The sequence below is a fragment of the Puma concolor genome, chromosome A3, assembly GCF_028749965.1.
Source record: "Puma concolor isolate L17-30 chromosome A3, mPumCon1.1.hap2, whole genome shotgun sequence".
Taxonomy (NCBI): Eukaryota; Metazoa; Chordata; class Mammalia; order Carnivora; family Felidae; genus Puma; species Puma concolor.
Genome location: NC_141669.1, coordinates 129,477,817 through 129,501,724, shown reverse-complemented (window position 1 = coordinate 129,501,724; position 23,908 = coordinate 129,477,817). Strand labels below are relative to the sequence as shown.

Below are 23,908 nucleotides of genomic sequence, written 5' to 3'. Positions count from 1 at the left end.
ATGGATACCCAGGGATGAACCAGAATTATGAATAAACCAGAATTTATGTGTGGGCTGGGGTTTGGTCTGTAAGCTTTCCAGGGTGATTCTAATGTGCAGGCAGGACTGGGAACTGCCACCTAGGTTATTTCATTCCCAGAAAACGGAACAAGGGAGGCTCTTTTGTCATTTCTGCCCATAGCTGCACCAGCTGTGCTTCTGCCCTGGGCCGGCGTCTCCTGGTCGGCGTGGGGGGCGGGGAACGGTCCTGGTGGGAACTGGAGGGCAATGAGAACAAGTAGCGTGGCAGGGCCGGTCTGGAGGGGGAGGCGGTGTCAGGTCACTGGATCTAGGTCAGCACCGCTCCAGGCCCCAGGCCCAGGACGGGCCCACCCTCCGCAGGGATGACCAAAGGCCACCAGAGTATGAATGTGGCATCTGCTGCTCTGCTGGAGGAGTGGCTCTGAAGCCACAGCCACGTGGCCTGCGCTGGCGGGCCTGGGCAGTGGTGCGGGTGCGGGAGGGGGGAGGGGCGGGGAGGGCATGTGGATGCTGTGAGGCGGTCGGTGGTTCTCAAACTCCGGCCGCATCAGCATCACCGGGAGGGCTTGGGAATCCACAAAACGCTGGGCCCCCCAGGCTCCCCCTCGGAATTCTGGTTCTGCGTGCGTGCACGCGTGCGTGCGTAGGTGCTCAGGTCCTCAAATCGTGTCTCGTTTCCCCCTTTCCCAGCTGCGGTGGAGACCAAGCCCCTGCCCCTGACCCGGCCCACGCGGCACTCACCATCTTCTCCGTCTTGCTGAGGTTGACGTCCTTCTTGTTCCTGCGGCGCGCCTTGGCGTCCTCGATGTCCATGAGGCGGATGAGGGGCATGGTGCTGCCGCCCAGCAGCAGGATGGTGAAGAGCACGATGATGATGGTGGTGGTGCCGATGAGCTGCCGCTTCTCCATGGGCTCCAGGTCCAGGTGCAGGCTCAGCGCGTAGGGGATGGCCCCCCGCAGGCCTGGGGGCAGGGAAGGGGGTCAGAGGAGACGCACAGGGAGGAGGGAGCTGCGTCACCGACCGGGCGCCCTGGCAATCCGGGGACGGCCCCGTTTCAGGCCGGCCGCACATTCTAACGCACCCCACTGCCGAGTGCGAGGTCCTCCCGTGAGGCTCAGGGGTGTGAGGAGAGCAGGCTGCAGAGAAGTGGGACCTGAGCTCATGCCACTCCCACTTCACAAGGTGGCCAAGCAGCTCACAGGAGGTGACCTGTCCGGGCCACAAAGCCCCAGATGTGCATGCGTGAGAATTATCCAGCCTAGGGCTCACACTCCCCGTGTGTGTGCCAGGCCCTGTGCTAAGGGCTCTGCGCACACAATCTCGCTGGGCCTTCACAGGAGAGCCGGTAAAGCTGATCCTCCATTTCTTCATGATAGATAGATAGATAGATAGATAGATAGATAGATAGATAGATAGATATGGAACTGAGACTGAGAAAGACATGTCCTCCCGGGGCCACACAAAGAAGGCAATTTGGCCAGCAGCCCCTGGTTTCTGAAGATGCTGCCCTTGCACAGCTCCTGACAGGCTCGGGGCTGCTCTGCTGCTGGCCAGAGGCTGCTGGGAACTGCTTCATGAACTCTTCCCTTCTTCCTTCCTGGTGTGGTCCCCCGCAAGGCTGCTAGCTGGGCTGAAGGGCTACACTGAGCTGGAAAACAGCACTTCCTGGGAAAATTCCTGGCTTGCCTGGTGCCAGAGAGGGGAGGTCCCAGGGAGGGGAGACCTCAGACAAGGACCCGTGAGATGGTGAGCGCCAGAAGAAGGGGGAATGGGGGGGGGGGCGCACACAGTGAAGGATCTGGTCCGGACACGGAGGCTGGAGCATCACAGCATGATGGGGGTGTGACCACAGGAGCAGTGTAGACCCAAGATGGGGACACAGCAGGGGGATGGCATTAAGAGAGACATGGAGAGTGGAAGCAACAGGCCACAGGGGCGAGCGGGAGGTGGGGTGGCCGAGGAAGGGAAGGGCACGGACGATGGTGGGGCATCCTAGGAGTGGTCTAGGCACAGGGTCTGGAGTCCAGCTCCTGGATTTACCCCCTAATGCGCTGCTTTCCCCCAGGCCTCTCAGGTTAAAGCGAGAGACTCAACTCAACCTCTCAACCTGTCACACGGGACTAAAAACAGGGCCTGCCAGGTGGGTGGCCTGAGGATAAAATGTCTTGGAACAGGACAGGTGTAGACACAGCAAACACTGAGTTAGCCACACGTTTGTTGTAATACACATTATTGTTTTCCATGGAAAGGGGATGCTGGAAAAGAAGCAGGTTGGGCAGAAAGGTAAGTTCAGTCCTAGACAATGAGATCGCAGTGTCTCCATAGCACTGAAGGAGGATTTAGACACAGGAGTCAGGATCTAAGAGCAAACAGCTCTGGGAGTATGGGAACTGCCGCAGGATGAGTGAGCTTGTGGGAACACAAGAGCAGCAGCAGGTCTGCGGCTGAGTCCTGAGGAAGCCAATACTGAGGGGTCTATAAAGGAGGAGGGAAACTGTGGAGACCCCAAAGGGAAAAGAGGGCAACCAGGAGCATGGCCCGGAGGCCCAGGGAAGAGAGTCTCCGGGCAGAAAGCAGGTCGGTGGGAAGAAGGAGCTCAAAGCCATGGAGCTGGGCTGGACCAGGGCTACCCAGTGCCCACCAGGTCTGGCTGCAGAAGGTCGCTGGTGACCTGGGCAAGGCCAAGTTCAGCCCCGTGAATGGGGGGTGACAGAGTGAAGAAAACAGGTGAGGACAGCCCGCTTAAAGAGGTCTGGCTGCGATGGGAGACGGGAAGCAGCTGGAGGGGGTGTGTGGGAGGGATCTGGGTTGAAGTTGCTGCGGTTTTGGAGGCAAAGAGAAGAATCTTCAAGAGTTTCAATGATGATGCTTCAGTAGAGACAGAGGTTGAGGATCCAGCAAAGAGAGGGTGAAAATCTGTGGGGAAGGGGCTCAGAAAATCACTGGGGTCAACAGTCCTCACTGTTTAAAGCAGCACGCCCCGTGCCACAGAGGTCTCTTAGCCTGCGCCCCTCTCCCACAAAGCTCACATAACATGTAAAATATCTGATACAACATCTCTTAGATGTTCTTTGAAATCAACTAACTACTTTACAAAAACTTTTTTCTCACTGGCAAGAAAGATTGAGAAAAAAGTTTCTCTTGCTCTGCATACACACATACCTCGCACAGACACACATAAATATTTTAAACGAGGCCTTTTGAAAGAGGAGAGAAATCTGTGAGGAATTATAGATAATGCTGTTGAGTAGAGAACAGCTTATAAGGCATGTTGCTATACCCCGACCCAAGTGGAATATTTAAATTATATTATTTAAATAAGAAAGTACAAAGAGCTGGACACATTGCTCAAAAACAAATTTAAAGATGCCTAAGGAGCCAGTTCATTAGGTACCAAATAGGAAATCATTCCCATCCTTTAAAAGGTGGAGGAATTTGCACAGAAACTAAAATGTTCCAATCGACTCTCAGAACTCAGTGACTAAATTAAAAAAATATCCAAACCCAGCCTGTACTGGCAAAAAAGTTTAAACAGACCTTTTTTATTTTGAGCCCTTCGTTACTTGCAGGCAGGTGAGAGCTGTGCCTCGCATCTCCCCCGGGCGGCCCTGTCTGTCCAGAGGAGCAGGGACAGAGAGACAGGAAATACTGGCTCTGCCTCCTGTCGTCCCCCGACTCCAGTCAAGGCCTTTGCCCTCGAGCCTGAGCCTCCTCACGTGTGGAGGAGATGTGCACTCTACCCATTTACTCATGGCACCGAGGCTGTGAGGGGTCCTGTCTGCAAGGGACTCGCCCGGGGCCTGGGTTACAGTCGGTGCTTGTTAAGCGGGAGCTCGTATGGTTTTTGCCTTCTGAGGCCTGCTCATCGTCAAAGGGCTCTCTCTACACGACGTGTGCCTTTATACGACGTATTTTGCTTCCACTGTTCATTCAGCGTTGGACTTACCACTAAACCACATGATGAACATCATCTTCGGTGTGATTTTATGATCACGGAAGAAATTCAGGAGGTAGGAAAGAGGGAAAATGTTCACCGCTCTGGCAAACAGTACAAGTACCTGTGAATAACAACCAACTGAGTCTCAGAAACCTCTGGTCTTCCAAGTTCAAGCTTGTTGAAGCTAACACAGATCTTGTGACACACCCGTAATAAACACAGCCTTCCCCTTGGCCATGAGAGACATGAATGACAGTGCTAGGCAGAGAGCCAGCTGGGGCGTGCTGCTCTAGACGCTAGTGTCTAGGAGTCTGGGAAAGAAGAGCACTTTGTACGTCATGTTTCCGTCGCCAGAAAGAGACGACTGACAAGGCATCCAAGCCGGCTTTCGTTATGAGAGCAGAACAAAACTGAATGGCAAGAGGCCATGCCAAACTATCCAGAGATTAATTTAGGGGCAATCTCACTCCTCCCAAGGTGCTCCGCCATGGGACGGGCCTGCGCTAATCGTTCCCAACGGGCTAGCTCTGGAGGGACAGACAAGGCGCTCCTCACCCTCCCGTGGGTGCCCCACTCCTCAGGGAAAGGAGGGATCACTGAGAAGGGCCCACGTGATGCTTCTCGTAAATGCTGCTCTCCAAGCAAAAGGAATGTGTAGGTATGTTCTAGAAGGAGGTCACACACACCCTGTCTGGTCAGTTGCTTGCCATGGCTTTTGGCTCCTAACCATCTCCAAAGTCAGTCTTAACAAAATACAGCTTTAGATAAGGTTTAAATCTTGTCTGAGTGGATACCTAGCACTACTGTTAATTTGCTCTCTTTGTTTTCATGTTGGTTCTCACTAAACTAACTTAAAATAACATACATATGATACACACGTGTACATTCGGTAGACTCTAAGTTTATTCTTTTAACAAGCACAAACTGAGCCTGCTTTGGACTGTGTGCCTCGGATGGCCGAGTTAATAACAATGGCTCCCAATCATGTAACATTTCTATGTCAGACACTGTGCTAAGCATTTTCTATGCATTCTATCTTGTTCAGTTCAGATCCCTGCAATATGCTTATGAAGCAGGTATTACTGTCTCCATTTCAGGAGTAAGCGGAGACAGAGAAGTTAAGTAACAGGTCCAAGCTGACCCAGGCAGGACGTTGTGGAGCCATGTCCCAAACCTGGTCAGCCCCGACAGCCCGTGCCCTTGACCACTGAGTAAGCGGAAGGTGACCCGTCTGAATAGCACGGGGAAGCCTCCGGCAACGGTGGGGGAGCCCCAGCTCCCCCTCCGGAGCACCTTCCCTTTTTCCCTTTGCTCGCAGCCCACGGCCGAGAGAGCCATCTCGTTTCACCCAATGAAATCTGATCTTTCATTCCCGCACTTGAGTTTCGGGTTTGACCACATGTGGCCCCTTTGACCCAGGGACCACACTGAAGGCTGCTAGACTTTCTGTAAATAGCTCTTGCTGCTGTTCTCTTTGTCCTGAAACCTGAGTTCGGAGGACAGATAACAGTGACAAAAGCAAAGGGCTCTTGCTGCAAGGAGAAACACTTTTCCTCAGGGTTCTTTAGCTTCTCTGTGCCTCAGTTTCCCCCCATGCCAAACAGGTAGGCCTCACTGGTTTGCACATGGTAGGTGAAAGTGCTAAAAAAAAGCCTGCCTCTCAACAGCTGGGTTTTGTTAAGTGGCATTGGTAATAAAAGCTAACCGAAGATGAATTATGATAATTCAGCAACAACAAGGTGTGTTCTCACATGTCTTAAATTAACGGTGGATCTAAAAGGACAACAAAGATGAAATTAGGGATTACAGTATGAATCAGCAGGCGGGCCTATGGGAGGTGAGCTCACACCAAGGGAAGGCGGGCCTGGGAGCGCCAGGCTAAATGCCCACATGTTAGAAGCCATTCATGTCACTTCCATCAGACGCCCGAGGGAGCTGGACCTTTGTTTTAAATGCTAAACATTTATTCTCCCCGACTCCATTCTCCAAAAGATTTTATTCTACTGTGAACTTTTCTTTTCCCTTTTTAAAGGTATATTTTAATTTGTCTCCTCCTGCCGCCTCGAATCCACTGATAAGTTTCCCAAACCTTCTGAATGGTAAGAATCACCTGGGACGACTGTTCTGGGTGAACCTCCGGGGAGGTAAGGGCCTGGTAATCTTTACTTCATACAAGTGTCCAAGGTCACGTTCCAAAATGGACACATTGGAAGAAAATTACAGTAATAAGTAAATATATGCGTTATAAATTATCCAGAAAAAGCAGAAAAGAAAATCATCCCCAATTCTATAACCACTGTGAACATTGAGCTATATCTTTTAACATGGTTTTTGTTTCTATGCATGACGTTTTTACATGGTTATGATCAATTATGTGTTCCAATTCTGAGATCTGCTTTTACCACCAGAGAAAACAGATAAACTTTTACTTTTTAGACAAGACCATAAATTCAAGGCCGTTTGTAATTTAAAAAGAAGTAAAAATTCATTCCCAGGGATATTCATTCACTTAATTCCATCCCTTTTCCTGTTATTGTATGTTTGTGATTTTTTAACAAAAGAAACTTTAAACAGAAGAGTGTCTATGTAGCTGTTGACCTTGAACAGTTAACAGTTACATAAATGAATCCAGAACATGTGGTTATTGATCTACAAATAAGTAATTAAATAAAAAACAAGGAAAATACTTACTATGCACCAGATGACAAAGGAAATTTCAAACTTGTGAGGGAAACTAAAAATGGACAGGCCAAGAAATGCAAACACACATGTTTCTGAAACAAACCAAAGAATGGATTATTCAGCCCCAACTATTTTCTTCTAACACAGTACTAAATTGTTAAGCAAGCAAACATTTCACGGCGAGTGAGAGCCCACTGTAACACTCTGCTTATTTTCTGGAAAATCCTGCAGCCGAGATCCTGGTGGAACGTGTGCCTGGCGTCTTCCGTTCTTCCCTCTCACACACACAACCCGTGCTTGTTCAGAATCTCCCCAGGCAGTGGGTCCACTGTCAAACGCATGCAAATCAATACTCTCCCACCCGGGAAGATGATGAACACATGAACCTGTCTATTTGTCGAACACTGTGATTAGCAAGGATCACGACTACAGCAGAGCGGCAAAAATTCGGAGCAAATGGCCGCAGACACCACATAACTAATGTGGAAGGGGCCCTCTGCTGACTTCCTTGCTGGGGCGGACTAAGCTAAATGCTCGACTCCGTGTAGTTAATGCCGCCACAGGGTTGGGAAGATGGCTTACGCCCGCAGGGTCTGCAGCAAGGAGGGTATTTCCAACTCTTGGCTTCACCCCACAAGAGTCAGAAAGAGTCTGACACCTACTGGCTGTGCAAGCAGGCACTTGTCTATCCCAAGAAAAAGCATCGTACGAATTTCCAGCACTAGTCTCCCTGCTCAACTGGTGATGTCCCCCAGAATAGTCTAATAATCAGGGAGACAAAGACTGCACTTTAAAACAGCTGAACATCCTACAACAGAGGCTGTTTTAAAACATTTCAGCCACGTTTTTCCTCCAAACGTGTCTCTTTTTAAAGCAAGTGCACAAGCTGCTCCCACCCTTCTCCCTGAATTTTCTTCTTATCTAATAAACATTTTTGTGATCTTTCCAAATAAGCTCATTTAGAACCTACTCCGATCTATGTTACGCTTTTCCCTGGCAGCACACATTCCATTATGTCGGTATGTCATGGCTCATTTCACAAAGCCTCCACCAATAGATACTTAAGCTGTTTCTGTTTCTGCTGTTACCAGTTATGACAAATGTCCAGGCTAAATTCCTGATGGGAGCGTTGCTGGGTCAAAGAGCATACGGCTCTGAAACCCAGCCTGATGCTGTAATGATTCTCCACAGAAGATGGCATCAGTGCCCACGCATGTCAGTGGGGCCTGTGTTCCATATGCCCACGGTGGAAGTGGGTATTAGCAAACTAAAGATATGCCAGTCCGGTGGGTACAAAATAGATGGGTGTTTTGCTTTATATTACTTGAATTGTGAGAGTCAGGCTCAGCGTCCCTGGCTAGGACTTTGTGAGTCGGACGTTGTGGAAAAAAGACCCCCCCGGACCAGGAAGAGACAGACCTGGATTCCAGAATCAATTCTTAACCGCGGGCAGGTCATCTGACCTCTGGGCATGTGAACCCCCTGGGCTGCAGAAGGAAGCCTCTGCACGGCCTGGCCCTGCCTCCCAGCACATGACGGTGTGGCGCCTGTGCTCGGAAATGAGACGAACCCCGCCGCAGTGCCAGGCAGATGCCGGCGATGATGCCAGGGCCCTGCCACCCGGGAAGCCGGAGGGGAGGGACCGTGTGAGCGTGTGTCCTTTGCTGCCGGCTCTTAACTAGGGAGGAGGCAGGGAGGTACAGAGCGTGGGGGAGCAAGAGCTCACATTGAAACTGTTTGACAGAAACAGTCCTCAGAGCAGGCCCCGCCCGACAGTGAGAGCATCAGTGTACGAGCTCCCGGATCGTGTCCTTCAAGCCGCTCTAGCGGAAAAGGGGCCTGTGGACAGGTTGGGGAAATGCTCTAACTATACTCCCCACCCCCCTCCTCAGTAACTCAAGATGCTCCTGCAGCTCACAAGCTGAAACTGTATTTTCCCCAGGATTTTCCAGACTCTTGTCGGACTGGGAAGTCTTTTCCCACCTAACCCTCACCAATGCCAGTGCCAAGGAACACATTTTTGGGACTGTCACTTTAAAACATTATAAACATATGCGTCTCATTATTTTTAGTCTTAAAATTGTAGGCCATCAAATGTTCCAGAAAGTTCTCAGGAGTTAGGTTTACATTATGGAATCTGAAAGCCAGGGTAACAAACAAAAGATAAGGGAGTGCAGTATGTGGCTCTGAGGAATTCTGTCGTCTCTCCTGAGAGGGAGAATCTGAGGCCTCCCGCAGCAGGGTGTGGCAGAGCAGTGAGCTGTGGGCAGGCCTGCGCAGAACCACACAGAGCAGAACTCACCGCACAGGAAGGCCACGGTCCGCAGGGTTTGCTGCATGAGGATCTGGGTGACCGGGGACAGGTTATGGTGCGTGTAGTGGGACATCACGATGCCCGAGAACAGGATGGCCATGATGCCTAGCGAGGGAGCAAGAGGCAAAGCAGACATGAGGAGAGCAGAAAAGCACCTGCTACGTGATACGCAAATAATATCACACTTTTCTACAAGTCACTGGACCCTCTGGGATTACATGTTTTCAGAAAAAAAAAAAAAAAGGCGAAAAATAGAATAGCTGGGGCCTCCCAGAGGTTGTAGAGAAATGCTAAAGGCCCCCCTCCCTGGCAGCTTCCTTCCCGAGGCTGGGTGACCTCAGGCCAAGCTTCTTCCCCTCTCCAAGCCCCAGTCTTCTCATCTGGACAGTGGGATTAACACCACCCACTCATGGAGCTGTCAGAGGGGAATGGGGACAAGCCACGTACAGTGCCCATCACAGGACCAGGGCTGAACAGGCGTGAGCTGTCTGCATCACCCATGGAGAGAAGGGGTGCAGGTGAACCACTCTTGGGGAAGAAAGGGAGCATGAGAATGGATGTGGAGAATGGGTGGATTTTTATTTAATTTTTAATTTTCCCATAATCACCAGGAGTTACTCCTAAAATATAAACAGAGAAGAATGACAATAAAAGGCTATGTGTCTTTTTTTTTTTTTTTAATTTTTTTTTTTCAACGTTTATTTATTTTTGGGACAGAGAGAGACACGGAGCATGAACGGGGGAGGGGCAGAGAGAGAGGGAGACACAGAATCGGAAACAGGCTCCAGGCTCTGAGCCATCAGCCCAGAGCCCGACGCGGGGCTCGAACTCACGGACTGCGAGATCGTGACCTGGCTGAAGTCGGACGCTTAACCGACTGCGCCACCCAGGCGCCCCAATGTGCTTTTCTTAAAAAAAAAAATTTTTTTTTTGAACATTTATTCATTTTTGACAGAGACAGAGTGTGAGTGGGAGAGGGGCAGAGAGCGAGAGAGAGACACAGAATCCGAAGCAGGCTCCAGGCTCCAAGCTGTCAGTCCAGAGCCCGACACGGGCTCGAACACATGAACCGTGCGATCATGATCTGAGCTGAAGTGGGACGCTCAGCCAACTGAGCCACCCAGGCGCCCCTGTGTCCTTTGTCTAAAGCTCCACAAGAGAGTCCACCCCTTCTACTGGTCACTCAGGACTGATCTCTGCATCTGCCCACTGCCCCTAACTACTCCCAAAGCTCTGTGCTTGGGTTACCTCTCAGTGCTGCCCTCTGCCTCAGCAGCAGAAAGGGGGTCTCGTCTTCATGTAAGGAAGCTGAGACTTTTACAAAGGCATTAAATAAGGTGCCCAAATATATGAATTACAAGTCAAAATTTATACGCAAAATTTTAACTCACTCCTGCCACTCTGCAGACAGACAGGGATTACTGGCTGACTCTCCATTTGGAAAAGGGTGATCACAGAACTACATCGGAGACATTTCAAGGGCTCAGCCTGTGGTCTAAACAATACCCTCCAAATACAGGCAGGCCCCCTCTGTGTGCGGCACACCAGGCACTGCTGGCCTGAGGGAGAGCCGAGGCAGAGCCAGGTTATCTCCCAGTCCTCTTGGGAAACAGCAAATTCCTTTGCTCTTTCATTCTTTCCTACAGAGGAGGCTGGGCAGGAAAATTCCAGCAATGTTTCCCATAAGGCACACCTGGCAAGATGGGACAGGGAAAGGAGAGGACGGGCGACAGCGTTCCTTGCTCCTCAAGGGCACCGAGAGGACTCTGCAGGTCAAGAGTCGCTCTGAACCACTGCTCCGCTAGATAAAACACACACAAGAAAGCCTCCGGCTGTTTTCCCAGTCCGCTCCTGCAGGTGACCTTCCAGACTGCTGACCCTTTCTGACGCTGCAACAAAATACAGGGAAGGCAAAGCAACGTGAAAAAGGGGAGAGACCAGAGGCTGGGTGTGGGACTCCATTGAACAGCTGAGAGACTGCCCACACCTGTTCAGCCCTGGTTCTGTGACGGGCACTGGACGCGGCTTGTCCTCACTAGCCCCTGATGGTTCCGTGAGTGGGTGCTGTCAGTCCCAATGTCCAGATGAGAAAACTGAGGCTCAATCACGAACAGAGGCACAGACACACTTCAGTTTTTACGGACTTGAGCCTTAGCATCACAGTCCAGTGGCAAAAAGTTCCTAGCTTCTGGGCTTCCAAGGGGTTTTGTTTCACCAGTCTGCTTCAAGAAGGGTTATCAACTCACTGGCAAAGCTGAGACCTTGCAGTGCTCACCTTGAAGTAAAGGTCAGCCCCAGAGGAGCCTGAGTCACGTGTGGGTTGTGACACGAGTGGCCTTCCACCGGCATTGTTGTCCCACCCACAGAGGTCATCACCACCCGCTGGAGTCCCAACATTAAATGACAACTCCAAGAAAGCCAAAGGCTCTGGGAAGTCAGACGTGACAGCAGAATGTGGGAGCTGCCTTGGGACTGAATGCTAGCTCCCGCTGCCAGAGCCCCAGGGACCTTTCCTGCCCACCCTCGGGCCCGTCCTGCTTCAGCGCTCTGCAGCAAGGGGACAAGCATAGCCCAGAAGGGGTCTGGCTGGCTTGCTCAGTCTGGTGCCCTAGGCCAGGGTTTGGAAACAGAATCTCTAGAGGCCAGACAATAAAAATAAAAATAAAAAAAGGGTGACCAGCACGTGGGCGAAGAAGACACAAGCCCACCTACAAAGTTCTGATGGCAGCCCTGTGGGTGGGGGGCCTAAGTGCTGACCAGTCTCCCTTCTGGCTTTTTGAGAAATGCCAGAAATCTGTTTCTTATGGGAAATCTCCCAGCTTCTAATGACGACAACCAACTCAAATATTAACAACTTTTCCGTATAGATAAACAAACCCCATCTGGAGGCTGAATTTGGACCATATGAAAACGAGCCCTCTGTCCAATGCAAGAGTGAACAGCCAGCCACCGCCGTTACCCCAGGCTAGTCTGAGGTGGGGACATCTCTCGAGTTCTGGGGAAAGGGAAGAGTCAGCGTCAGCAGAGGGTGCAAAAGCCCAAGGGGCAGCTCAAGTGTCTGCCCTGAGTGCTCCCTAAGCGCAGGTAGCTTTTCCGCCACCCAGACCACCTTCACCCCCTGCAGGTGCCCTCCACACATGCTGTAAAAACACCACAGGGAAAATGGCGCAAATGGGCTCACTTACAGAGACAAAGGGCCTGGGTATTTTAAAAAATGCCCTTGGGGCGCCTGGGTGGCTAGGTCAGTTGAGCATTGACTTTGGCTCAGGTCATAATCTCGCGGTCTGTGAGTTCGAGCCCTGCATCGGGCTCTGCGCTGACAGCTCAGATTCTGTGTCTCCCTCTCTCTTTGCCCCTGCCCTGCTCACGCTGTCTCTCTCTCTCAAAAATAAACATTAAAAAAAAAATGCCCTGTAAGAATTTCTGACACGTGTACTTCTTCTAGAAGGCAAAATCATTTAGGGATGTAAATAACAGTGCAGTAAAAAGGTCAGCTTCTTGGAAGGAAGGAAAGAAGGAAGGAAAGGGGGAGGGAGGGAGAGGGGAAATCTATTTCTAGTCTCAGTTAAACCCACTATTTTAAACATAATGAAGAATGGTGATGAATAGAGATTCAAGTCCAAAGGCAGAAGGTGAAACGTGTCATGTGGTACGACTTCCAGTGTACTGTGCCTTACTGTAGGTAAAATATGATGAACTTCCTGAAGTCTGGATCAGACCATAGTCAGTTTTCTTTGCTAATTACCTCAAAATAAACATAGTTTGCTTTAAAACATCCAGACTCCGAGGTACAGAGTAAAACAAGAGAATCTCCATTCACATCACCTCGCCTAGAGAGGTAACTACTGTTAACAGTTCCCTATACAGATTGCCAGTTCTTTTCCTATGCCATTATAAAGCTTATCTATCTTTAAAAAGCAATAAATAGGATTGCATTAGGTACACGGCATGTTATCACCAGCAGAGGGATCTTTAAAAGGCCTCCCGACACTGACCTGCCTTTGCACATATAACAGAATCCCAACTCCTTCTCGGGCCTAAGAACCCCGTGGGCTGGGGTCCTTACCCCTGTGCCTCAGCCTGCTGTACTTCCTGCTCTTCCTGGAGGGCGTCAAGTTCCCTCATGTTGATCTGGGACACTTAGCACTGCTCAGCATTCCTGCCCCAGACCCTTCCTTGGCTGACTCCCTTCTCACCATGCAGGTCTTAGCTTGGGTGCCACCTGTTTGAGGAGACCTTCCTGATCCCCTAAGGCATGATGTGTCTGCCCCCCCCACGCCACTATTACATGGCTCTGATTTCTCTCCTTCCTGTCACTTCTCACTACCTGAAGTTACCGTATGGGTTTACGAAAGAACTGTCTTTCTTCTGCTCTTGTCTTGCTGACTACTGCATCCCCAGTACCAAGGACAGTTCTCGGCACAGGCTAGGCATTTAATAAATATTTGTAGAAAGGATGAATACACGGTGTTCCAATTTTCTTTCTTAAAATTTAACAATACATCTTGGAGTTCTTTCTGTGGCAGCACAAATAGGTCAAATTCATTTATTCAGCGGCTGCACAGGATTCCATTTTGAGAACAGACCCAAACTTCCTTAATTTCCTATGACTGGTGAACATTTGGTTGCTTCCAACACACCAATGTTCTCTCTCACAGGTAGTGCTGCAAAGGAATTCCCTGGATATGCACCTGTGCACGTGAGGGCTGCACAACACATTCCACCTTTGGCCCACATCTTCCCAACCTTTTGCAGAACGTGTTACGTCCTGGTCAATTTTGCAAGCTCATCCTTCAACCCCAAAAGTTCCATCCTCTGTGACCCATCATGACAGAGTGTCGCTCTGCCCCAATCCCCCTCCCTCAGCCCACAGTTGGTTAAACTGACAAAGGTGGGGGTCTATTCATCCTTCAGTCCTTAGAGGGTAAAGTGGCCCTCAAAACTGGCCTAAATGAATAGAATAACTAACACTGATAGAATTAAAACAAAGATTCTGAGAATAGCTAACACTAACTCATAATTAGGGGGACTATTTAATTGGCTGTTGAAACCAGGATATTTTTGAGAGTGATTAATTTACATGTTAGGGCCACCAGGATGTGCGGTCACCCTATTAATAACACACACTGATGCCCTCGGTCAGGATTTTTCCTTGCATCGCTCCCTTTAATCCTCACCACAAGCCTCGGGGTGGCCCCATTTCATGAAGAGGAAGTGGATGCTCAGAGTGGTTACATGGGCCGTGTGAGGTTACACAGCTAACGAGAGGCGGGGCTGGGATTCATACCCAGGTCTGCCTGGTGTCCTTAACTGCTGTGTTCCAAACATGTGATTTAGGTGTGTGATTTGGAGGCAGCATCCTGCTCCGTGTTCTTGGCAACTGCTCGCTCAAGCCTTTGTGACAGGGAAAGCACAGCGTGGAAAGGAAGGAGGGACAGCAAACATCACCTTTCCTGATGTGCTCCTTTTCCGACGGACTAGAAGGTCCTCACAACACATCAGGGCCATCCTAGCCTTCTCTGAAAACCCTGTGTGACAGATTCCCGAAGACTAATGTGGGCACGGCCAGGCCAACTGTCGAGAGGTGGCCGTGTGTGCTCTTGGCTTGCACGTGCTGTCTTCGGCCCTACTGGCGTGTGCAGCCAAGGTCCTCAAAGAAACAAAACCCTAGTCACAGAACTCATACTGCTTCTCTGGAAACAAGAAACACACTCCTCTGTTTTAATCACAAATTCCAAACAGAGGCATGAAATTTATCTTTGCCAGCAGGTACTCAATGTTCATCTCAAAGGGGTGGGGAGCAATTTAGAAAAACAGAGGTAAAAATAGCCAGGCTACAGCCAATGACTCACAGGTAATGTTTATGTAAGTGGCAAAATTCAGGAAAGAGAAGAGAAGGAACTTGATGGCAGATACTGAGACAAAATTATCCAAGAGAACTGGCTTGGGCACAAATCAAATTAAAAACAAACAAACAAAAAAAACCCCACGAGGCTTACAAAGAGTTCTCCATTGAAAATGGCCAGAGTCCTCTCTGCGTCCTCCTTGGCAAGATCTGCTCACAGAGTTCCCACGTGTAATTCCAGAGAGTGATCTGTGGGGAGAATTCTGCTCAACAGTCATTAAAAACCACTGGGGCCTTCCACTTTGCCCAGAAGAAATAACTGCTGTGAAAACTGCCGTCCTGCCATAAACAAGTAGAAGACCTGATAAAAGATATGAAATGAAACTGTCTTCTGGCATTGGGCACCGCAGGGTAGGACTGTCAGGAGGGAAACATTACTGACAGGGAAACAAACAAAGTGGCCATTCCTGCTCCAGGCCCCAGCCCACTTTACTGCCCTGACATAGTTTCTAGGCTGAGGCTCGGGGAAGGGAACTCCAAATTGAGCCCAGCACAGTCAGTGTAGCTGAGAAGAGGGGGACCCAAAGCAGCCAGGATACCCGAGAGGAGGGGCTGCACAGAAAGAGAGCTCCAGAGAACTGCAAGAGTGGCCCCCTGAATCCTGGACTGTTAAAAGCAATAGGCCAACAAACCTGAAGGAGACATAAGGCTGGCAAGTTTGCGTTCCTGCAGGCCAGAGTGGGGTGGCCTTGTAATACATGAGACAGGAGGCAGAGTCCTCAGAAGGGCACTGCATTACTTCCTAGTGCTAGTCTGGACCTGCTGACAAAGTTTAAAAGTAAACTTCAAAAGGATTATATGGATTCCAAGAAACTTAGAGACTCGGCAGAAGAAAATCCAGAACTCTATGAAGAATACGAGAAAATCTAGTAGTCAACGACATAATAAAGTTTACAATGACCGGCATTCAATACAAAATTAATAGGCAAGCAAAGAGCAGGAAAATATGACTTAGAGGCAGAAGAAAAGTTAACTGACAGAAAGAGTCCTAGAATGGACAGAGAGGATGGAACTGGCGAACAAGGACATTACAGCAGCTCTTATAAATGTACTCCACGGGGCGCCTGGTGGCTCAGTCAGTTAAGCGTCCAACTTCGGCTCAGGTCATGATCTCGCGGTTCATGAATTCGAGCCTCACGTTGGGCTCTGTGCTAACAGCTTGGAGCCTGAAACCTTCTTCAGACTCTGTGTCTCCCTCTCTCTCTGCCCCTCCTCCACTCACACACTCTCTCTCTCTCAAAAATAAACATTAAAAATTTTTTAAATAAATAAATGTATTCCATATACTCAAGAATGTAGAGACAATCGTGAACGTGAGGAGAGAAATCAATGATATAAAAATGACCCAAAGGGAACTTCTGTAAGATGAATAACACAATATTTGAAATGAAAGATACACTGGACGGGACCGACAGGATAATGGGCAGGCAGAAGATCCAAACCACAGAGACACAGAAACAGAAACTGGCCGAAGCAAAGTAAAGCTTAGAAAGAAAAAAAGAAAAAGATTGAAAAAAATTAGAAAAGCAAAGTGTATTATGGGATGATAGCATGCTGTCTATCATAATTTAAGTAACTGGGCTCCCAACAGGGGAAGAGATGGGAGAACAGAAGGAAGTCATTTAAAGAAATGGGTAAAAATTTACCCAATTTGGTGAAGAGCTATAACCTCATAAACTATAAACCCATGAAGCTCCATGAACCCCAAGCAGAATAGAAAGAGAATTACTCCAAAACACATCAGAATCAAGTTGCCGCACACATATCTGAATGGCTAAAGTTTTAAACATTAGAGTGAGTGTTGATGAGGACGTGAAACAACTGGAACTCTCTCTTAACATTCTGGTGGGGATGCCAAATGGTCCCATCGTTCTGGAAAACACTTGGCAGTCTCTAATAACATAAAATATATACTTACTATATGACCCAGCGACCCCACCCTTAGGTATTTATCCAAGATATTTGAAAATAGGCACAAATATTCATAGCTATAAAATCTGAAAAAACCCAAATGTCCTTCAAATGGCGAATGGATGAAATGTGGTGCTGTAAGAATGTATATATAAACTACTGATACATGCCAAAGCATGGATGTCTCTCAGCATTATGATGACTGAAAGAAAGGAGACACAAAAGTCTACGTACTACATGGTTTCATTTGTACGGCATTCTAGAAAAGGCAACACTGTAATGATAGAATATAGCACATCAGTGGGCACCAGGGTCTGGGGCCAGGCTAGAGGATTCACTGCCCTTGGCAGGCTGACCCCATCCTTTGAGTGAAGGCCCCTCAGAGGCCTTGTTCTGGGAAAGCAGCAGCACTGGAAGTGATATTCTGGTCTCCACTACAGGATGGTGGGTGAAGGGAAAGTGTGCCCATGACACTGAGCCCCTGAATCCAGCCAGGTCTAAATTCAGAGGTGTCCTTACAGGGCCGGTAAATCCCCTTCATTGCTTAAGCTCTTCTGAGTTGTGACTGTCTCTTGGGATTGAAAGTGACCCCACTGACATAACCTCTTTCACCAGGCAGGACCGCCGTCAACCCCAGCATTTCACGTTTCTGTCACTTACCCGAGAGCGAGATTCCTTCAGCGAGCCCATAAGGAAGATAAGCAAAGATGATCATCATGCCAAACTCCAAGGAAGGCGTTTTCCTCAAGTCAATATGCTTTAGCACGTAAATAACAGTTGTCAAGGAAAAAGAACCAAGGGACAGTTGACGGGAGATGTAGAAAAGTCACAAAACCGCTGCCTTCCAAATACATATGGTAAACAACGAACACAAAAGAGTTTGGGACATTCCAAGGTAACACATGAAAACCTGTCATTATGGATTTTTTTTTTTCTTCTTTGCAGGGAGACAGTTGTTTTACGAAAGGGAAGCTGACAAAACACTAAGAGCTGTAAATTCCTAAGACAAATGGTGGGGGAAAAATTAAAACCAACCTAAGTCAACATGTTTAAAAAATGCTGACTCGGAAGGCTGGCAGTATGCTGGGGCTGTGGGGGCAGAGCTGGGGCCGCAGCCAGACTGAGGACAGCCCACAATGGCAGGTCCCTTCCAGGGCCGAGTCACTCTTTCACCCCTCCTCCAACGTCAGAGGAGACCGCTAACGGGGTGCCCAGAACTCCAGGGTAAAAGGCCCCGCAGAAGGACCCTCCTTCCTATTCCTGGAGACTTCTAAACCTACGCCCTTGTGGAAGGAGAATCTTCTCTGTATTCAAATACAGCCCACGTGCCTATGCTGGGCTCACAGCACCCATCTACTTGGCTCCATCACAGCCGATGATTCCCGCCCCCCTGGCCCCCGAGATGAATATGGAGGAAAACGCTGAACTAGAAAAAGTTCTCCTTTCCATCCCGTTTATTGGTACAATATGAGACGCTGTCAGCCAACAATAGAGCCTTTAGACTTCTGGACAAAGGAGGTGAAGGCAAAATTCAACAGGACGGCAGACAAGCATGGCTGTCCAGGCAGGGGTGGCTCTCCCGGCCATCTGTGGAACAAACTGCTCGTGGACGAGGGCCAGGCGGCCAACTCCCTGAGACACAGGCTTAGGCTCCCACAGAAATGGTCTGGTGCCTGTTCCTATTTTAAACAGGACAAATTTTCTACAGCAATGAAGGTGTCATTGGCCTTAACGAGCCTTTTCCTCCTCCGGCTGGAAAAGCTTATGGGCTGTTAAACAATGCAATCAGTGCGAATAACTTGGATGGAGCTCATTTTAAAAGTCTCTTTTCTGGTCTTCCAGATAAACACTTTCAGTGGGGTAAAGACTTAGTCAAGCTGGTATTTTCAGAGGAAATTAATTTCCAGTTCTCTGAATGTGAAAAGTGAGGCAGTAGAAACTGAAAATCTTCTGAACTGAGAAGCTCCCCTGAAATCAGATCCAACTGAGATCTGACGCTTTGAACAGTGACGTCCTAAATCTTAACATGTTAAATCTAAAAATCCTTGATTTTCAATTAAAGTGATCCTCAAACCCAAAGTAAATAAAGATCCTTCTTCAAACTCAACCTTAAGACTAAAACTGGCCCCCGGCCTCCATAAGGAAGGGGAGAAAATGGCTGAATGTAGATGAATGTAATTAAGAAAATCTTCTCGGACATGTGTGCTCATCATATTAAAAGGATATTAGTGCAGAGATTAAGCCAGTGAGGGTGCCGAGTGCTGCTGAGCCAAAGAACATTTTGAGGAAGTAGCCAAGGGCTTGTAAAAATGTTTGCCACCCACTGACATCTGACATATTTTTCCTTGTTAAACCTTCAGCTGTGCTAGGAAATAAAAGAAAAACAGGAAGAAGTTAAAATGTTATAGACAAAGTTATTAGAAGTTAACTAAAACTCAAAACTTGATTCTTGCTTAGGCGCTTATTCGCTCATTCCATCATTGGGTTGGGTCACTTATTTGTTCGCCTACTTTGTTGCAGGCATGGTGTTAGTTTCAGGGGGTTCAGAGATGAGAGAGCAGAGTCCCTGCCCTGGAAGGGCTCCTTCAGTCTGGTGAGGAAGACAAACAAGACGGGAACAAATGACCACTCGGGGAAGGGCACAGGGTGCAGAAACACAGGGTGGGCATCTAACTCAGCCTGGTGGTGGTCAAGGAAGGTTCCTCATGACACGTGAGCCAGGTTTAGAGTTAGAAAAGTGCCCGGGGCCGGGGGAACAGCATGTGCAGAGGCAAGGAGCCCAAGAATGCACAGCACATTCCGGAAGCTTCAATTTCATAGATTAGCAGGGACAGAACACAGAAACGGGACAGGGGCGGGGGTGCCAGTGCAGAGAACAGTGGCAAGAGAAAAGGCAAGACCAGCAGCCATGGCAGACGTGTGAAAGGCTTTTGATGAACTAAGCTAAGGAGATTGTAGTTCATCCCAAAGGCACGAGGGAGCCATGGGCAGTGTTTCCAGTCTGGTGGTGGTGGGGGGGATCCTGGGGGGGGGGGATCCTGCTGGGGGGGAATCATTGAAGCCATGGCAGGAAATCAGATGAGAATGGGGCGACCTGGGAGGGCGCCTGGGTGGCTCAGTGGGTTAACTGTCCGACTCCTGGTTTCAGCTCAGGTCATGATCTCACGGTTCATGAGTTCGAGCCCCGCATCAGGCTCTGCGCTAACCGCTTGGGATTCTCTCTCCCTCTCTCTCTGTCCCTCTCTTGCTCAGGCTCTTTCTCTCTCTCTCTCAAAATAAATAAATAAACTTAAACTTAAATTACAAAAAAAAAAAAAAAAAAAGAAGTGTCACTGGGTACAGGCTGAGAGAGTGGATTTAGGAGGCATTAGGGAGAATTAAAAGAACTTTCCTTTTAGGCTAACAGAACAAAGTAAAATGTCAGAAGCCATTAAATTCAATGAACGGTTTTCTCCCCAAAGGGAAAACCATTATACCATTACAACGAAGTTATTCTGTCATTAAAGACCCTCCTCCTAACGGATTCTACCCTTAGACTACTCTCAAGCCCATCCACTTCTCTCCTTCCGTCCCTTACCATCCTCTGTTCCGGGCCTTGTGCTCCATCACTCTGTCCAAACATCCTTGTCTTCCTAAGGGACCGACCCATTCTCCACTCACTGGCCTGGATGATCCCTTTAAAATACACAATCTGATCGGGTTACTGGCCGGTTCAAACCCAGCAACAGTTTCCTGCTGCTTTTCAGGAGGAAGGCCAGTCTGTCTATGCATGAGGTGACTCCTCTGCCCTCATGACCCCATCTCCTCATTCAGAAAGGACCCCACTGTCATGGGCACCTCTCTGTAGGTCATCTTTCACTGTTCCCTGCCCCCAGCTAACTCCCCAGTTTGTTCCTCAGAACCGAGGGCCAATGTCACTCCCTCAGGGCCAGCCGCCCTGACCCCTTCACATATTACAGGCTCTCCTGGTCCCTTACTTCTTCACAGCAAGTGCCAAAGTCATGAGTCATTCATGAAGCCCATGCCTGCATCCATCTCGTTCACTGCCACATATCCAGGGCCTAAGGCAGAGCCTAGTATACAAAGACACTCAGTAGATTTCTGCTGAATCCGTAAACAAAACAAAGACTTGTCAATAGAAATACTCAGTTTCATGAATCAGTGTTTCATGAATTGCTATCATTTTAAAGTGGGATAATCTCTGATAAAAGGGTAGCTTGGTCAAATAACCTCAGGAAGTTTTCAGTAGTGATTCGCAGCACAGTGTAACATAACAAAGGTTCTGAAAACTCCTGCAAAAAAGCAATCTAACTTTTCTCGCACAAGTTTCCAAAGGGACCTGAATGCACAACTCCCCCACCCCTTTCTTTCCCAGCAGACCACAGGTCAACGCCCCACCTTGGGGAGTGCTGAGAGCCAGCAGGGGTTCTCACCGGGCAAGTGCTCACCCACAGTTCCCAAACGGATCTGCAGGCCACCTGCACACAGTGCCCGGCCCCGACCCCCATATCGTGGCCACGGCTGGTACGCTGGTTGGAGCCTTGCTTTCCGTTCATGCGGAGGCCCCACGGAAGTGACTCACTGGTGAGGTCACACCAAGGGTTGACAGGAGACCCAGGACAGAGGCCAACAATTTCTCAACATAAATGAAATTAGAATTTGGACTCTTTCTGACCTGGTAAATTTCTACATTTTTGTTTTTCAGGTCCTTTTCTCACACTTTGAAGAATACGAGACAAGGCTGCTTCAGGATCCATTCTGTGAGCTTACGCTGCGGCCGGAGAGCGCAAGAAGGTTTCCTCCACAGCAATTATTGTAAGAATAAATCGTCATACTAACAAATCAAAGCTAAAAATAATTTAATTAAAATTAACGAAGGGGCGCCTGGGTGGCTCAGTCGGTTAAGTGTCCGTTTTTGGCTCAGGTCATGGTCTCGTGGTTCGTGGGTTCAAGCCCGGTGTTGGGTTCTGTGCTGACAGCTCAGAGCCTGCAGCCTGCTTCGCATTCTGTGTCTCCCTCTCTCTCTGCCCCTCCCCTGCTCGCACTCTGTCTTTCTCTCAAAAATAAATAAATATTAAAAAGAAAAAATTTAAAAAACCCCCGAAGAAGCAGAAGATAGCTTTCTGGAACTTTTGAAAGTGAAAACCTCAAAAAAAGGGGTAATTCATTCAGATATTCAGCTGCAAAGACACACGTGTCAGGTCACTTTGAAAGCAATCATCTGTGAAGCCCACTCTGAAACAAGACGTGATTCCACCCTATAACCAAGGAAAGCTGAAGCGGTCCTCTCCTGTACTGCTCCCCGACCCTCCCCTCTCTCTCCTCTTCAACCTGAATATGCCGACCGGCTCACGGACAACTTGGCTGAGAAGCCTCACTCGAACCCCTCAGCATGGCTGTCTGTCTCTCGTACTCAAGGCACTGGGCTCACTTTTCCGTGAGCAGCTTTCCCCCACCTTGGATTGAGCTCCGTCTAGTCCAGCGGGTCTCTGAGTGACGTCTGGCACATGGAGGGCCCTCGCCACACGCTGGGGGTGGACGGCCGGCCTTGAGCGTGTTCCACCCCGGGCCGGATACCAGCAGTGGTGAGGGGGGGCGGGGGCTGGAAGCTACACACGCTTGTGGCGCACGGAGCCAGTTTTGGGAACTGCCATCACAGGCGATCTTGGCCTTCAAAAAAGCACTTTTCCAGGAAGAAACTTTGGCTAGTTACAGCGACTCCATCATCTCTCATTTTCAAAAGAAAGTATCTTCTCATCTTTACCCTTCTGTCAAAGTCTTTAACAGAAAACCTTTAACCTTTTCTTTCCTCTTGGAAAAGCTCAGAAGAGATCCTCCTTCTGACAGATTTTTAAAAGCAAAATAAATTAGACATAAAGCAGCTGAGTTGAGCTCCCAATGTGTAAAAATAACTCATGATGTCACCTCCAATTTGGACAAAATACTTTATCACGAATGTTCTGTATGTGTAGTCAAGACACGGAACCAAAGTTAAAACCCAAAAGCTAAAAGGCTTTGAGAGTAGATCCTAAACAAGAAAAAAATATTGCCATCAGATTTTTTAAAGGTCTTATCTACAGCATGATGTCTGAGAATTTCCTAATAAAGCCATAGAAATTTTTGCCAAGAGAAATGTGAAAAAGCCAATAATGGGGGAACTTGCTAAACAGATCGTAGTACATCTGTAGAAAGGAATACTCTGTAACAAGTAAAATGATGTTATGTGACATTATTTTTCAACTCTGCTCAGTGGAAAAGTTACAATACAGTATACGGGATATAAGCCCATCTCAATAAAATGTATGTATACTCCCACCAAATTGTTAACTGTAATTACCTCTGGGTAATAGTATCGCACGTAATCTCTCTCTCTGTGTTTTCTAACTTTTATATAAAGAATAAAGGTATTACCTTCAGGATAACAAAATATTTTAAAGTTTGGGTTTTTTTTTTGGTTTTGTTTAAGGTCTGCTAAGCACCTCTTGCAATTAATTAAGTAACGTTTGAAAAAGTTTTTCCTGCAAAAGTAGGACAAAACTAGGACAAAGACAAGAAACCGTGCCTGGGGGACAGGTGTAGAAGAGGAAAGGGTCTCACATTCACTGATGTCCAATGCTTTTCACGCAGGATTGTAGTTATTCAATCCTCAAACCTAACCTTGGGCTGGGGCATTATCACCCTCGCTTTACTGCTGAGACACATGTAGCTCAGAGAGAGTGGCTCAGGGTCGCACGGCTATCAGTGGCATCACTGGGGCTTGAACCCGGGTCAGCCTGATTCCAAACCCTGGGTTCCTTCCACTATAAAAATGTCATTTTATTCTAACGTAAAAATTCTAAATGTAACCTCTAATAAAGCTTTCAAGAAAATGCTAACTACTACAGAGTGGTTGTGCTTAGCAAGGAATCCCTTAACAAAGGAAACAAGCCAGTGTTCAGATAACGGAGATTCTATTCTTGAGCGGAACACGGACGGACTCCTAAAATTCTCTTAGCTCGTCTGGGAAACACTGTCCAGGGCTCTTTTCTCCAACCGCTTTGTGCCTTCTCTGTTTTTGGTAAAACTGTTTGGGTCTCCTGCCCATACGTGCTAATGAACGCCACAAAAGACAGAGTTCAAGAAAAACAGCCCTGAGTC

General features: G+C 48.5%; 1 protein-coding gene and 1 long non-coding RNA gene across 7 annotated transcripts in view; one reads left to right on the top strand and one right to left on the bottom strand.

Moving 5' to 3' along the window:
- The window catches only part of SLC9A8 (solute carrier family 9 member A8), a 70,152-nt gene that overhangs the window by 5,995 nt on the left and 40,249 nt on the right, over nucleotides 1-23,908 (bottom strand). For 5 of the 6 annotated variants that reach the window (XM_086702457.1, XM_086702458.1, XM_086702462.1 and 2 more), the window contains 6 exons: nucleotides 18,998-19,136; nucleotides 17,432-17,537; nucleotides 8,944-9,060; nucleotides 6,651-6,733; nucleotides 3,969-4,080; nucleotides 763-983 (listed from right to left, as the gene is read on the bottom strand). In XM_086702457.1, the coding sequence (XP_086558583.1) occupies nucleotides 763-983; nucleotides 3,969-4,080; nucleotides 6,651-6,733; nucleotides 8,944-9,060; nucleotides 17,432-17,537; nucleotides 18,998-19,136 (778 nt within the window). The remainder of the gene's footprint in view (nucleotides 1-762; nucleotides 984-3,968; nucleotides 4,081-6,650; nucleotides 6,734-8,943; nucleotides 9,061-17,431; nucleotides 17,538-18,997; nucleotides 19,137-23,908) is intronic. The other variant, XM_086702460.1, reaches the window with a different exon arrangement.
- On the top strand, nucleotides 966-23,167 carry LOC147582788 (uncharacterized). The gene is made up of 3 exons (XR_015249516.1): nucleotides 966-2,162; nucleotides 5,992-6,058; nucleotides 21,477-23,167. It is a non-coding gene; the product is annotated as an uncharacterized LOC147582788 (long non-coding RNA).